Below are 16,732 nucleotides of genomic sequence, written 5' to 3'. Positions count from 1 at the left end.
ACTCTTCATAACCCCGTGGACTGCAGCACGCAAGGCTCCTCTATTCTTCCCTGTCTCTGGGAGTTTGCGCAAATTCATGTCCATTGAGTTGGTGATGTTATCTAACCATCTCATCTGCTGCCCGCTTCTCCTCCTGCCCTCAATCTTTACCAGAGTCAGGGGCTTTTCCAATGATTCAGCTCTTTGCATCAGATGGCCAAAGTACTGGAACTTCAGCTTCAGAATCAGTCCTTCCAATGAATATTCAGGTTGATTTCCTTTAGGATTAACTGGTTTGATCTGTATGGACTTTATGGATATAACAGTTTGTTTATCCATTTACCTGTTGAAAGATATCTGGTTGCTTCTGTCTTGGCAATTATGAATAAAGCTGCTATAAACATTTCTATGCAGGTATTTATGTGGGCCTCAGTTTTCAAATCAAATGGGTAAATACTAAGAGCATAACTGCTAGGTTATATGGTTTAGACTGTTTAGCTTTGTATGAAACTATCAAACTGTCTTCCAAAATGGCTGTACCATTTTTCATTACTACCAGTAATGAATGTGAGTTTCTTTTGTTCTACATCAAAAATTTGTATTGTCATTTTTTTTTACTTCAGCCAACCTAAGAAATATGTAGTAACATCTCATTGTTCTCTTGATATGCAATTTTCTTATGACAAATAATGCCCAGCATATTCTTAATATGCTTATTTACCATGTCTATATCTTTTTTGATGAGATGCTTGTTGGGTTGTATATGCATGACCTTCTAGAATCATAGATATGAATATGTAGGACTTTTCAAAGCCCTCTATAGACACTACATTGTTCAGAGTTTTCTTTACAGCTTGTTGATTAGCTTGTTGCTTTCCCCAGCTGTTTTCCACTGCCTTGGGTAGTCATGATGTTAATTAATTGCCTCTGATCTTTTCTAACAAACAGCCCTTGGTAAAAGAATGTTAGCACTAAGAAAGCTCTGAACCAGTTCAAATAAAGTCTGCCTTGGAAATGTGGTCTACCATTGAACCACCAGACATGTCAAATGACAATAGTTCTCTGGGACTGGGATTTTGAAGGAACTTCAACTCCATTCTCCCTCTTTCAATGACTCCAGCTTTCTTTTCATTGTGACTGGGGGTTGTTGGTTTTTGAGGCTATTGTGCAGTTAGGAAATGAAAGAAATAGAGCAAACTAAAATGCCATAAACCGCACTTTTGTTAGAGATTCAGCTGCTTTTCTTGAATAAATTCTCCTTGGACTGCTATTATACGAGCCTCTGTTTAATTCCTGGAGTTCTTATAAAGTTGTTTCTAACAAGTTTTCTAACTGTTCTTACTGCTTTCGTGAGTGAGAGGATTTTTGAGGGTCCTCACCCCACTATTTTCACTGAAGTTTCACTTGCTTATTATTTTAGGCTTTCATTTAATTTTGCTGTAGATTTTGTCAGCTTCAGTATCAGAACCCTGTCCAGCTTTTGATCTTAGAATTTTTTCTGAGAAAGAAAGAGTGAATGAATACCTGCTACAACTGCACAGTTACTTCTCAACTAAACTATTTGAAGAATATTAGCCTACTCTATACGGTCTGTCAGCATATTGTGCTATAAACTTGATTGATCAGCATGTTATTCTCAGATTGTAGAAGCTTTCTTAAATAATTTATGAGACACAGAGCCATCTTTCAATGAAAGCTCTTTACTTATGCTCTCGATGCAGCTATAGGGTGTATTCCAGTTCAGTAGTACAAAAATTGGCTTTTTCTAATGACAACAATGTGTCTATGACCGTGAGGAAGTTCATAATTATCGTAATTTTCAAAAGCAACCTATTATTTTTCTCTTGCCTCAAATTTTCCATCTGCCTCAATTTCCAAGAGAAAACTCAGCTAAAGTTTGATTTCTAGACTCTAATCGAGAGCACTGGATCCTACGCACTAAAGTGTAATGTATGCAGGATAGAGTAGCAGTGAAAAGCATAGACTCTGAAGTTGAAGAGCCCAAGACTGAATATTGACTAGGGTTGCATCTACCACTGTTTTTGTGGTGTGTCTTTGGGTGAGTTTCCAAAAGTCAGATGACCTCTCAAATCAGCATGTCATCAATGATTTCTGTGGGTTTCCTTCCCTTTATATCATGTCTCCAGCAGGAAGCCAGCGCGATCGCAGGAAATCTCTTCATGTGTTACATTTTCTTGGGGATAATAGTCCTGTAAGGGTAAAGGTAAAGTGGAAGTTGCTCAGTCATGTCTAACTCTGTGTGAGCCCATGTGACTAGAGAAGCGACAGTTGATATAATCTGTTTTCTGCCAATGTGGGTCCCAAGCACTTTTTCTTCTCTGTAGAGCTGCTCCAATCTTCAGCTCTGGGGTGGCTTCTGGAAAGAATGCTCCTAATCTTGGCTATTTATTGCCCACTTCCATGAATACTGCATTTTTGGTCATCTATGTCCCCTGTTATGCTCTGGATATGGTAAGTGGATGATATTTTATTGTTTCTTGTGTGTTTTGCAAGAGAACCTATGGAAACACTAAATTTTAGACAGCCTCCATTATCCTGTGGCAAGTTGAAAGGTATCTGCTATTTTTTCATCTCCTTATTTCTGGTTTACTTATTTTTATTTGAAAAATAAAATTTTTAACTTTTTCAACATTTCTAAATCAGTTAAGATACATCTCTTTCATACAAGGTAGGATTGGATTCTTCTTCTAATTAGATTAAGCCCAATATCCTTGATTGGTTCAACAGTAAGTTTGGTTCCTGTTCTGCATTTTATCTAATGTTTCATCCACTTTTTCACTGTGTGGACTCTTTCCCTTTTTTATTGTTATTTTTCTGATAATTAGTTTATATCTGTATATGTAAAGGGTTTATACTTCTATCTTCTTAGGGAGTAGAAAACCTCTCTCTTCATGAAAGTGGTATATAACTTCTCTCGCTTCATTCCTCTACCATTCAGCCTTACTCAACAGCATTATCTTTCTTTCTGTTTACCTTGTTATCCTAATGTGCTTACGCTCTTGCTTCTTAGTTTTCAGCTTTAAACAACATGCCTTGACTTTCAACATTCTACCTTTTCTCCACTCATCATGCCGTTTCTATTACCTGTCATTTCTATGCTGTCAGAAGATTTAATAAACCATTCTGCTACATTTACATCAACTTTTTAGTCAATATTCTACTCTTCAGGTATTCATTATTCATTCATTACTCCTTTAAGGAGTTTTTCCTATAACTCCTTGAATGGATGAAAATTGTGCTCTAGTAAATACTTTAGGAAGAGCTCATGAATACAATATTCTCCAATATTCTAAATATTCACAATAACCAATAGCCTTTTTACTAGACAGTTTGAGTGTGTAAAATATCCTTGGTTCACATTTTTCCCCTAATGTATCTTGAATATCTTTTTTCTAATTAAGAATTTTATTGTAAAGAGATATCATCTAACATGAAACACTGTATTTTGCTTGCAACAGATTCTGAATATTTATCTGGATATTCAAGGAATATCTTCTTTACAATGACATTTCAATAATTTTAATAAGATATAGTTTAGTGTTCACAACATTTCTGGCCATATTTTATCACCTGCCAGAATGTAGCACTGATTTTTATCCTCTTTCTTATGGTGTCTTTCGATACAGGATGACCAAAATTCTTTTCCATTATTCATATTTAAATTAGATGGATTCTTCTGAACTAGAAGCAAGAGTTCTCTAGAAAATGAGGGTGGCTCTTTTCAAAGGTTCAAGGGTCAAAAAATCCTTTATCTGTTGTTTTAGTTCAGACTCTAAAATATGGCTCTTCCAAGTCATATGACTATGACTCTGGCTGCCTTTGCTCTGGTCCTTACATCCTACCTTGTTTCAGCAGGGTTTCTGCCCCTTGCCCTTTTTACAGGTTTCTTCATATAAATCATCTTCCAATGAGGTATACCCACATTTAGCTGTCAAGGTATGCTGGTATTTGCTGACATCTGCCACCTCTATTGGGCTTCCCTGGTGGCTCAGTGGTAAAGAACCTGCCTGCCAATGCAGGAGACAAGGTTCAATCCCTGGGTCAGGAAGATCCCCTGGACAAGGAAATGGCAACCCACTCCAGTATTCTTGCCTGGAGAAATCCATGGACAGAGGAGCCTGACAGGCTACTATCTATGGAGCTGCAAAAGAGTCAGACACAATTTAGTGACTGAACAACAATAATACATCTCTATGCTGTCCTAAAATTGTCTGTGCCTCTTTCACGTTCCCCAGTTTCTGCCCTATTCAGTGCAGTTTACATGTGAGATTTGTATTGCCTTACTAGAAGGAAATGGCAACCCACTCCAGTATTCTTGCCTGGAGAATTCCATGGACGGAGGAGCTTGGTAGGCTACAGTCCACGGGGTCGCAAAGAGTCGGACACGACTGAGCAACTTCACTTTCACTTAGCTGTTCTAACAAAGGATCTAATGTAAGTAAACCTTGTTTCTTGCTAATGCAAAGTTCCCGTGGGAGAGTGGTTGGTGAATTGACATCTTATCTCCACTCCACTGAGTGGTTTAGGAATCCACACTTCATCTTTATTGTTTTTCCACTAGGCTCCATCTCAGAGTTCTCCACATTCAGTTGGGAGATAGAGTAAGGAAAGATTAAAGGAGACACACCCACTTCTTAACCACCTAGGCCCAGAATTGACATACATTCACTTCTGTTCACATATTTTAGGTGAGAACTATTCATAGGGTTCCACCTAAAAGTCAAGCTGAGGGCTCTCCAGACAGTTCAGCATGGGGAGACAGATGCCAGAAACAACTGTGAACAATGAAAAGGAATCATGTATTTACTTAACGGTCAGTCTGCTGTATGTCATTTTCCCTTTACTGTTCTGTATGATTTCCAAGAGAAGTGGTAAGATTCATCACTAACTCAGTGGGAAGAAAATCCCAGAAAAAGCTTTAATGGAACCCAATGTAAGCAAAACAATTGCTTTCTAAGTATTCCTTGAAATATTAGCAATTTGTTGTTTCTGCTGTTAATTGATTTTCTTTTTGTGGAGGACTCAACCGGGGCTTTGTTTTCCTTCAAAGATGGTGTAGTAATGCTGCAGAGAATCCAATAACCTTTGTGGTTTTAAAGTATAAATCTAAAATTTTATGGAGACAAGCTGAGCATTAGCAACGAGTGCTTAAAAGCTTAAAAGCTTTTTCTTGAAAATAACCATCTGAACTCTATGTCCTAAGTAACAGAATAAAACCTGACTCTAACTTTAATCTGTAAGCAATGAGGTTATGGATGGGTCATGATGAGTTCTGTATCCACTTATACTTGGAATTCTCCAGGCAAGAATACTGGAGTGGGTAGCCATTCCCCTCTCCAGGGAATCTTCCCGACCCAGGGATTAAACCTAGATCTATTGCATTACAGGTGGATTCTTTACCATCTGAGCCACCAGGAAAGTCCTATTTAATAACTACATGAGGTGAAATCTTTACAGGGTCCTCTTCCATTATGTGGACTCATACTTAGGAACATGATTGACAGTGAGGAAGATAAATTTTAATTTCAGCCAAATTTATTAACCTGAGATCTTGGATTCAACAAATCATCTCAAATAGGACAGATGATTTGCTCAGTTGATTACCTAATACCTCAGTGACTGTGTATACTAAATAAAGTTCCTACGACAGAAATTCTTTCTAAATACAGAAGATTAAAATGGAAAAACTTAGGAAGACACAAATTTGGGGATGGACTGGATTGCTTACTTACTCTTTCTTAACTATGCATCCTGGGAGCCCAAGAAAATTTTCCTTAATTAATATATTGAGAAATAAATGTTTGGAAAGTTCTGGAGCGATTCTTCTCTGAAGGATGATCATAAAAACGTGGGAAATTTTATTTTTGTTGTCTCTCAAATTATGATATAACAAGTCATTGCAAAACAGGCAATTTCTTTTGGAATTCTAAAGATTGGTAGTGTGTAAAAGAAATCTTTGCTGATTTAAAAAAATCAATAAATGAACATTGATTGCACGCACAAACACAAAAAGTTGGGAAGGCTGCCATTAAATAAATTCTGATATAAATGGGAATGATGAGATTCTGAGTTAACTGAGACCAGGGAGCAATCATTTAACATCACGAATACGGGGGCACAGTCACAGCACAGTCACAGAGCTTGAGCGATAATCAGGATGATTTGACCCTAAGAGATGGTTGGCAGCGGCCAACCAACAAAAATCTGTTCTGAACATCTTAGTTTGTTTTATCTGCTCGACTCTTTATCCATCCATACTCAGCTCTGAGTTCTGAGATGCTGTCTTTTATGGAAGGCATCACCACGCAACTGGCTTCCAAATGATCTTACCAGAAGGATACTGGAGGGAGGAAAGGAAGAGAGATTGAGATATTTGTTTCTCCCAGCTCCTTCCCTACTTACCCTGGAAATGGTAATATACAAATACCTTTAATTTAGGTCCTAGCCACCAACAAGAAGCCTCTTCCCACAACTATAGCTCTTGCTAGTCTCTGGTTAAAGCTCTTACGCATTGTCCCTTCATATCTTATTTGTTTCACCATCCTTGCTTGTTCCTTTAATTTTTCCGACATAACTGCAAATATTCCCTTCCTCTAATTTTCTCTCAGTGTTCCATCTGTTTTCTGCTATGGCCTTGATGGATAAATAAATTGGTAATAGGAGTATTCTCAGGAAATAGACCTCAACGATAGTGTAGGGATGGAGTTGCTTGTATATTAGGTGAGCAAATATGTCATAATGTCATCAAGGAGACATGGGACACTGGCAATATGTAATATAAAAATATATTGACCACTCATATAGTCATCACCACTGATGGAGTATAGTAAAGAACAAGTTATTGGAAAATCAATTAGCTTTGGAACTATGAATGATTTTGACAATAATGTTTAAAAAGACTGAAGGATGAGATTGGCTGCTTCTTCCTAATCTAGAGATAGTTCAAAAAGGAAAGGAAAAAATGGAAAGCCTGAACTAAACCCTCTACTCAAAGCTTAGCAGAGGGTGGGGAGGTGTGTACAGAGAAACTCTAAGGGACTTTTATTGAAATATTATTTCAATGAAACTTTCCTGAATCCAGTGAACTTATGGCTGAGGATTAAGCACAGGAATTTATTGTAAAAGTTGTTGACTCTTTGCAACACCATGGACTGTAGCCTGCCAGGCTCCTCTGTTCATGAAATTCTCCAGGCAAGAATACTGGAATGGGTTGCCATTCTCTTCTCCAGGGGATCTTCTCGACCCATGAATTGAACTCAGCTCTCCTGAATTGCAGGCAGATGATTTACCATCTGAGCCAATGGGGGCTCAAGAATTAATGGTAAACAATTCTGAGTCCTCATACTAAGGTAAAGCATTGGTTACAATAGATTGGAACCCTAAGTCATGGACTGGAAAAAGTTGGTGTGAAAGATGAGGCTGACAACCTCAGACTTTTAAGTCCCCCTGAACTTTGAGACTGGAAAATCCCATGGACAGTGGAGCCTGGTAGGCTGCAGTCCATGGGGTTGCGAAGAGTTGGACACGACTGAGCAACTTCACTTTCACTTTACACTTCCATGCATTGGAGAAGGAAATGGCAACCCACTCCAGTGTTCTTGCCTGGAGAATCCCAGGGACGGGGGAGCCTGGTGGGCTGCCATCTATGGGGTCGCGCAGAGTCAGACACGACTGAAGCGACTCAGCAGCAGCAGCAGCAGAACTTTGAAAAAGGAAGCAGCCTCCTCACCACCCCAACTAAAGGATGACTCAAACTGCATAAATAACATTCAGTGACTTGACCTAGGAAAGCTGTCTCATAAAGGAATGCTAAATCTCTACAGGACTCACCCTAAATATTTTTATTGTCTTTTAGCCCATAATAAAATCAGGTTCTCATTAGAGCCCAGACAAAACAGTACAAGGAATGTTTAATCTGGTAATAGCTTACACACAGAAAGTAGTGTTTTTCTCAATTTAATATATGTAAATATGTGGGGGAAATGTCTGAGAGTGGATTCTTGGAATGTTAAACCAGATTATTATGACTAGACCAAATTTGTTGACATGAGAACCTCCACCTTAGATTGAATATATAGCCTTGAAAAACACAGAGTGGTCTAACAGTGCACTAGCTTAGACTGAATATTGAACCCAAGAATATGAAGGGATTATGACCCTCAAACTGTCCATCATGAGTGGAGTATCATTTGATTTGTTGAACCATGTGCATGGAGCATGTCATTGTTCAACAGATAGTGAATATGGGATGGGCCCTAGCAGATCAGAAAGAATGAATAACTTGCCTGAACATGGCCCTCAAGGTCCCTGTTCCCACTGCTTTGTTGCCTTAGCTTTAACTATACCTATGGTCTTAAAGAAGCTCCCTTTGGCCCGATACCTTTGGAGGGGAAATAAAAGTTGTTGACTGTTTAATAGTTAGTAGAGGAAAGAAAGTGTTCTTTCTTCGTGACATTCTGGCACCAGCAAAAGGCTGATAGCCACTACATCACAGAGCTCCTCAAGGCTGACCCTGAATGGCAGCAATGAGAGAATTTTTCCAGCTGGTCTTCTCATCTATTGTCCATGGTGGGAGAGTCGGCCTGAAGTATTGATTTATCCTAGTTTTCAGCAACTATAAAGATTTCTGTAAGCCTTTCAATATCCAGTAATAAATCTATCTCTGTTCCAACCTGCTTAAGAGCACTGTAGTCTCTGCAAGTGAACCCCAGCAAAAGACATTTAACTAAAATTTTATGACTTGAGTATATATCATGATTTCATGATCTTAAAAGCATTATAGTACAATGACATATATAAAGTACAACTGTTGCTTTTATTTGCATTTAGCAGAAACTCTTCGTATAAATGTGGTCAAGCTAAAGCAATATTTCTTCTTGACAGAGTGGTGGAGCTATTATAATATAGCTAGGAAATCTGTTTTTTTTTAAGTAATAATTTCTCATACCCTAAAAATGTATACAGAGGTGAATTTTACAAGTCAAAATACATTCACCTGGTGAGAACAACAAGAGGTTCAATACCATCTTTTGGTTAATAAGTCAGTTCTCCTAAATGCCTGGTGTCATAAAATGTCTAAGCCATAGTGTGCTGGGAATTTAAACTGCAACTTTACATGACCTGGGTGAATGACTGAAATACTGATGTAGATTTTTCCCTGGAAAGAACATTATCTTTACTTCTTAATTTGAAAAGTCATATTGAGCTCCATCTAGTTGGTCTGATAAATAAACCATCCTTGAGGAAGTAGCAACAACTGATATGTAGCTGATTTGACCAAAGAAGTGAAAAACTATAAATTAAGTAATGTAAAGGTCTTGTTTTCTTGGAACCTTTAGGCCAAATATGTTTCCTTTGGAAATATCAATACAAAACATGTAAATAGTGACATTTAATCTACTTCTTTACAAACAAAAATCATAAAATTCATCTTACAAAGGTTGAAGGATTTTCCCTAGAGGATATGGTGGCAATTCTGGAATTGCCATTAAAATGTTTATTAAATTTCTTTAGGGCTATGATAAATAATACTGATAATAATATCCATTAGTGCATAATAAGACCCTGTTATGTGACTGGCTGTGCATTAAGTAGCTTGGATAATTTAAATAACCTTGTCAAATTAAGAGATAAAGTCTAAACTTGGTTTGTCTGACTCCAAAACTTGTGCAATTTTCCTTGGTGCCACTGAAATAAATACATGTGGAAATACATTTGAAAGAACATTTCACAACAACGGACCAAGTGATTTAGGTGTTGATTTAATGCAAGAAAGTGCAGTGCCCTTCATGTTACTTAAATGGTTTCATGATGTTAGGATGATGAGCATGAAATAAGAACACTGTAGTTTTCTCATATTTATGCCCAGCTTCGGGCTAAGTTGTCAGAGAGGTGAAAGTGTTATGTCTTTTTTTGTGTGTGTAATTTTTTGCCACTCCCTGTCACAAAAGCCCTCTAACATGAGGTCTTCTCTCCTTCTCTGGCTGATCAGTGAGATAGAATACCTACTGTTGCCTCCATCCTTGGCATTATGGTTAGTCCATTTGTGTGCTCACTGTGAAAGTACTGGGATGAGAACCTAGTTGTTTATGAAATCTCTTCAGGGCTTTTTCCAGGCTTTATTACATTTCTTCAGTCTTCCTACCTCTGTCTTCCTTTGACAATGTCCTGCACTCTCAAAGTTATACATCACTTCGTTTCTCAAGTTCTCAAGCACTGCCACTTTCTATAGAGAATTCTTCTCTCAACTAATAGCTAGCAGGAAATGGAGGAATAGTGCGTGCTTCTTTGATTTCATATCAATGCCCCCCTACTGCAGGAGAGGAATCAAACGGCTAATTTGACATTTGGTGGAGATTAGCCAGCCTCCCTGCTCGGTCACCCCAGGTCTTTGACAACAAGTGCGTGAAAGTAGTAACCATAGCGGCAGGATGGAGGCAATTCATACACCTAGTAGTATGTGCTCTATCTCACTAAGCCTGGGTATCCATTCTTGCTCCTGAATGTCCAATGGCAGTAAAAACTGACACTAAATCCTCTGTATGGCACCATCCCTTGATGAATCCACCCATCTCCTCGACAGCAAGTTGAATAATCTGATTCTTTCTTCCCCAGAGAATGCAGAAACTTGTCCTTATTAGGGCTGGTAATATTCCAGTTATGGGTTTACTTTTTCTACCCACAGAGCCTTAGCTAGCAAAGTCCAAAGACTCATGGGATGTCTGATTAGTTATAGCACAATACTGCATAAAAGTGCTTCATACCAGATCAGTAGACCTTTCATACCCTGCACCACCTGTCAGCTGCTGGACTGATGGCCTTGGCATGGACTCTTACAGGGGCAGTGAAATCACTAGTGTGGGCATAACTTGCAGGATCAGGGCATGTTTACAGTGCTCATGGAGGCAGAAAACTGAGTCCTGGGACCCAAAGGATGGACATAATTTCACCTTCTTTCCAAGCGATCAACTGCAGAAGTTTTCGTTTTCTATCCATTCCCAGTTGGCTCAGTGGTACAAAAAAAAAAAAAAAATCTGCCTGCCAAGCAGGAGATGTGGGTTCGATCCCTGGGTTGGGAAGATCCCCTGGAGAAGGAAATGGCAAGCCACCTGGAGAATTCCATGGGCAGAGAAGTCTGGCAGGTTACAGTCCATGGGGTCGCAGAGTTGGACACCACTTAGCAACTAAACAACAACAACATTTAAGTTCAGGCTCTGTTTAACCTGAGGTCCTTTTCCTTTGATGGGAGTGGGGGCTGAGGTGAAGAAAGATTCTTTCACCAGAGAATCCAACAGCCTGTGAATTGTGACTTGGTCACACAATACTCTTCAAAGCCTCAAACACAGGAGTTTCTATACCATCCACTCTGACTGACTCTGATTATCATGAGGAAATAGAAATGCTACAGATATGTCTGAATGGAGGGAGATGTGTGAAACGCAAGGAATTCACTGGGGTGCCTGTTTTGCTTCCATGTTCAGTAACTGCCAGAAATGGGCATTTAGAGCAACCATAGCTTGAAAAGGGCATAATAAAAAAAGGAGGCATAAAAAAAGAGTGATGGAGGTCTGGGTCTCCACCAGGCTAGGGAACTAGCTGAGGTTGAGGGGAATCCAGGAACAATTGAGGAGGGAGGTGATGAATATCAGCTGTGAGTTCAAAAACTGCAGCTAGTTTCTCTAGCTTCCCTGTTTCATAAAGTGTCAATAACTACTGCTTTAGAGAAATTATGAAAGGACAGAATCACTTTAATATAGGACATGAATAACACAGAATATTAAAGCGTTGACCTTCAACAGTATTTTTCATCTCACTCCAGCTTTATTGGAGTAAAGCTTCATTCAGCAGATTCTATTCTGTCAATAACTGGTATCTGCATCTCTTTGTCCCAGATGATGGTGATACGCGTGCTCAGTCGTGTTTGACTCTTCGCCACCTTATGGACTGTAGTCCACCAGGCTCCTCTGTCCACAGAATTTCCCAGGCAAGAATAGTGAAGTGGGCTGCCACTTCCTACTCCAGGGCACCTTCCCAGCCCAGAGGTTGGACCTGCATCTCTTGCTCCTCCGGCACTGGCACGGGGACTCCTTACCACTGCGCCACCTGGGAAGACTGGGCTTTCCCCAAAGCTACCCTTGCCCGTGCATGTGGTAGTCTGGAGTTAACCCCCTACCTCCCAACCCTAGCAAACAAAAGTTGGTGGGTGAATATCCCAGTTTGCTCATTCAGAACTGGTAAATATCCCTTTGGAAATACTACTTGTAACACTCATCTCATCTCTGTTCCCTTCTTTCTAAAACCTCCCTCCCTCAAGTCTTAACTGTTTTGGTAGATTTCTAACGCCTTTGCTGATTTTTTAAAAACATTTAACAGCCTTTAAAGGTGTTTTGTGGGAACATGTTTCCTGAAAAATAACCTATTCTAAATGTCAGTGGAAATCTTTTGTGAGCCGTTTTTTACTTTCCAACATAATTTCTGGCTATTTTTTAAAGCATGTTAATGATAGCATTACTGAGCAATCACTATTTGACATGCTTGATACTGGTCAGCGTGTATACATTATATCAGATTTTCCCACCTACAAATATTATCCCTATTTAAATATAAGAATAGCTAAAGAGAGGCTAAAAAATCTTTCTGACGATCATACATTTAATTAATAATGACATTATTTAATTTAATGATAATTTGGTTCCAAGCTTCTACTGCCTTACCACTAATCCTTAAGTTTTACATGTACAGCAAAATAAAGGAAAATTGTATAAAGAGCATATGCCCCATCCTAACTCACAGATATTCTGGTTAATTTTGTCTGTAAAGGACTTCAGAATCAACAACTTTGGCAAGCAATCCCGATAACCTGATGTATATATTCCAAGACAATATTTTGAGAAATAATGTCCTATATCAGATTGCCTGTCTATTTTTCACTTTATATAAGTACACAAGGTTTAAAAAAATTGTAACTTACTTGAACTCAGAGGTCAACCATTACACTTGGAATATGATTTTCATAGGATGTAACACAGCACATAGGAGGGCTTCAATAAATATTTTATAAATATTCTAGAAGAGGAATGGTGTACATGATCTGATATTATTATGGTCTAACAAAAATAAGAGAAAAATAAACAAGAAAAACTTCATTGTCAAAGTGCAGGAAATCTGTGCCTGGCACAGATGAGAATATAGATTTAAAGGAAACTGACATTATCCTGCTAGATATATAGTAGATATTATTGTTTTAAAAATTAATTAAAAAGAATGTTTATATTTTTATAACTAAGTCACTTTTTTGTATAGCAGAGATTGGCACAGCATTGTAAATCAACTATACTTCAGTAAAAAAATAAATTAAAAACTAATCAGGAAAATATCATGTTCAGATGTGCCTAATTTCAAGTCAAATCAGTTTCTTTTTATCAAGCATAGTCTTGTTTTTAAATAATTAATCTTATGGAAAAATTGAGTTCTGACATTTAACATTTTCAGTAACTTTTACAGAAATAGTCTAAACCCTAAGGAATATTCTAGAGTTTTAGATATCAGTAAGATCATTTTAACACAGCATGCACTTACTTACGGAGAAGGCAATGGCACCCCACTCCAGTACTCCTGCCTGGACAATCCCATGGACGGAGGAGCCTGGTAGGCTCCTCCGTCCATGGGGTCGCTAAGAGTCGGACACGACTGAGTGTCTTCACTTTCACTTTTCACTTTCATGCATTGGAGAAGGAAATGGCAACCCACTCCAGTGTCCTTGCCTGGAGAATCCCGGGGACGGGGGAGCCTGGTGGGCTGCCGTCTATGGGGTCGCACAGAGTCAGACACGACTGAGTGTCTTCACTTTCACTTTTCACTTTCATGCATTGGAGAAGGAAATGGCAACCCACTCCAGTGCTCTTGCCTGGAGACTCCCGGGGACGGGGGAGCCTGGTGGGCTGCCGTCTATGGGGTCGCACAGAGTCTGTGCGACTGACACGACTGACCCGACTCAGCAGCAGTACTTATTTAGCATAAAATTTTCATTTATTTTATCATAAGTGTACTTGATGGACAAATCATTCTTTCCAGTTTGTTCACCTTGATTCTATTAAATAAGAAGGGCCCTGCAGCAGACGATCCTATAAGCCATTTCTATCTGGGAGTGTAATGACACTCCATCTGACATAAATATATTTCAGAGTTTTCCTCTCTATGACAAAAGAAAAACTTTGATTCAGACCCATTTGATATCTCAAGTGCTTGGAGTGGAGTTTGGAGCTAAGATATAGCTCCAGATATGTCTGAAGCTCATCTTTCTATCAAAATACAATTTGTACTGACAAAAATGATAATTCAGAGAAATATTAGAAATAAGAATAACAGGTTCGCCATATGCAGATTCTTTCAAGTAATTGATTCAGTCAATGTGAGAGAAATAAGAAATAAAAAATTAAAGCACAAAACCAGACTAACACTTCTGGCATGAGAATTATATTATGTTCTAGGTATGTTGATGGAATGTAATATACAAATGAATGTCATCCCTCATGTATGTAAAAGCAGAAGAAAAAGCTTGAAAGCTAGTATTCTGTATTTACCCTAGGTATTCAACAAGAAAACACAACTCACATAATAAAAGATTCTTTAAAAGGAAGCAAAAAGTGTTACAAAAGTATTTGCCTTAAAATTCCCCAACAGAAGAGCAAACCCTACTTTGCAAAGTAAAGAAATAAAATTTTACCCAGAAGGAACTTAAAATAGATAATGATTACATGAAGTGATTGAAGGCAGGAGGAGAAGGAGACAACAGAGGATGAGATGGCTGGATGGCATCACTGACTCGATGGACATGAGTTTGAGCAAGCTCTGGGAGTTGGTGATGGACAGGGAAGCCTGGCGTGCTGCAGTCCATGGGGTCACAAAAAGTCATACATAACTGAGCAATTGAACTGAAATGAAGTGACTGAAGTTTTAAAATACTAAGATTTGAAATATTAAAACATTAAGAATACAAAACTTCTGAGCAGGATGAATTAGGTTACAGCAGGCTAATGATCCTCCTGCAATAACTAGGTAAAGTGAGATAAATTCAAAGTGTCATGGTTATACAGACATTTGGAGAGCTGTGGAAGCAATGAGAAGTGAAGAAGGTAAAATACCTCTGAAGAGCAGAGATTTATTTTTCTAAGACAGGGTGCTTAAAAGACAAAGATTTGCTGAAAAGAAAGGAAGAGTATGGAGAACACAGTGAACCCTCCAATGGGATTCTTAGAAAATGAGGAATAAGAAGGAATACCCTCAATCTGAAAAAAAAGAATACCTGCAGAAGAACATACAGCAAACACCACAGTGAATGGTGACATCTTCCCTCTGAAATAGGAAAGACATGGTGATGTTCTCTGTCATCACTTCTGTTCAAAATCAGACTAGAATTTGCATCCAGTGCAATAAGGCAAGGAAAAGAAAATAAAAGACTCTGACACTGGAAATGAAAAAGTAAGTTTCCATTATTTTCAGATAACATGTGTGCAGAAAATCCAATGGAATCTACAGTTATTAGAAATAAGTGAACATAGCAAGTCTGATCCAGAAAAAAGTAATGTTTTTTTAAATTACCTTTATAATGTTAAAACAAAATATCAACCACCTGGAAATAAATCTAATGGAATATGTGTATAATAACTATATTGAAAAGTACAAAAACAAAAGAGATTATGAAGGGATACATAATCTTCATAGATTAGATGACTCAATATTTTTAAAATGTCTGGTACAATGTAATCCCAATCAAATTTCCAGCTAATATATTTTTTGAAAATCAACAGCTGATTCTAAAGTTTATATGGAAAGTCAAAAGACCAAGAATACCCACGGCAAATTATCAAACAGCAGAAAAATCAGACATGACCTATTATAATGCTCTAATATTTAAGATGGTGTTGGACTGGTGCACAGATAAACAAAAATACCAATACAGAAAAGGATTCACAATTCTGCAATACAAGGGTTAAGTTGACCTGTCACTGCAGTGGAAACAGAATGATCTTTCCAAAAACAATGCTGAATCAATTGGATATCCCTATCTATCTATCTAGACCCATTCTTTATACTACACACAAAATTATGACATGAATTATAGACCTAAATGTGAAAAGTGAAACTATAATACTTTTAAAAGAAAACATATGGAGAAGTGTTCATAATCTCGGGATAGGTAAAAGGTTTTTTTTAAAGTACACAAAAGCATCAATCATAAAGAGAAAGTGGGACAAACTGCATTACATTAAAATTTAAAATGGCTATTTATCCAAAGATATTGTTGAGGAATATCTTTGTCCCTGGAAGAGGAAATGGCAACCCACTCCTGTATTCTTGCCTGGAAAATCCCAGGGACAGAGGAGTCTGGGGAGGCTATAGTCCATGGAGTTGGAAAGAGTCAGACATGACTAAGTAACTAAGCACATTATTGAGAGCATAATGGTGGGACATAGATTGGAGAAGAGTTTTTGAAGACTTATATTGGACAAAGGATTTATGTCCAGAATATATAAAGAATCTTCACAGAATAATTTTTAAAGTAAAAAACTACACGAAAGACTTGAATATGTTTATCACAAAAACCAATCTACAAATGGTCAGTACATAAATGATAAGGTATTTGACTTAGTGCAGTACAAACCAAAACCATAATTTTATTTATACTTTCTCACTTTTTATTGTCTATTAGAATATAGTTGATTAACAAACT

At 38.0% G+C, this 16,732-nt stretch overlaps 1 protein-coding gene across 4 annotated transcripts in view; it reads right to left on the bottom strand.

Annotated features, from left to right (window-relative positions):
* The window catches only part of GNGT1 (G protein subunit gamma transducin 1), a 265,934-nt gene that overhangs the window by 133,051 nt on the left and 116,151 nt on the right, over positions 1-16,732 (bottom strand). The window contains exon 3 of one of the 4 annotated variants that reach the window (XM_043872878.1): positions 1,714-2,189. The exons of the other annotated variants lie outside the window; for them this stretch is intronic. Within the exon in view, the coding sequence (XP_043728813.1) occupies positions 2,165-2,189 (25 nt within the window). The 3' untranslated portion in view covers positions 1,714-2,164. Of the gene's footprint in view, positions 1-1,713; positions 2,190-16,732 lie in introns of those variants that run through there. 4 annotated transcript variants of the gene reach the window in all.

The sequence above is a fragment of the Cervus elaphus genome, chromosome 18 (genome assembly GCF_910594005.1).
Source record: "Cervus elaphus chromosome 18, mCerEla1.1, whole genome shotgun sequence".
NCBI lineage: Eukaryota > Metazoa > Chordata > Mammalia > Artiodactyla > Cervidae > Cervus > Cervus elaphus.
The sequence above is the reverse complement of the archived record's forward strand: the minus strand, read 5'-3'. Positions and strand labels throughout refer to the sequence as shown.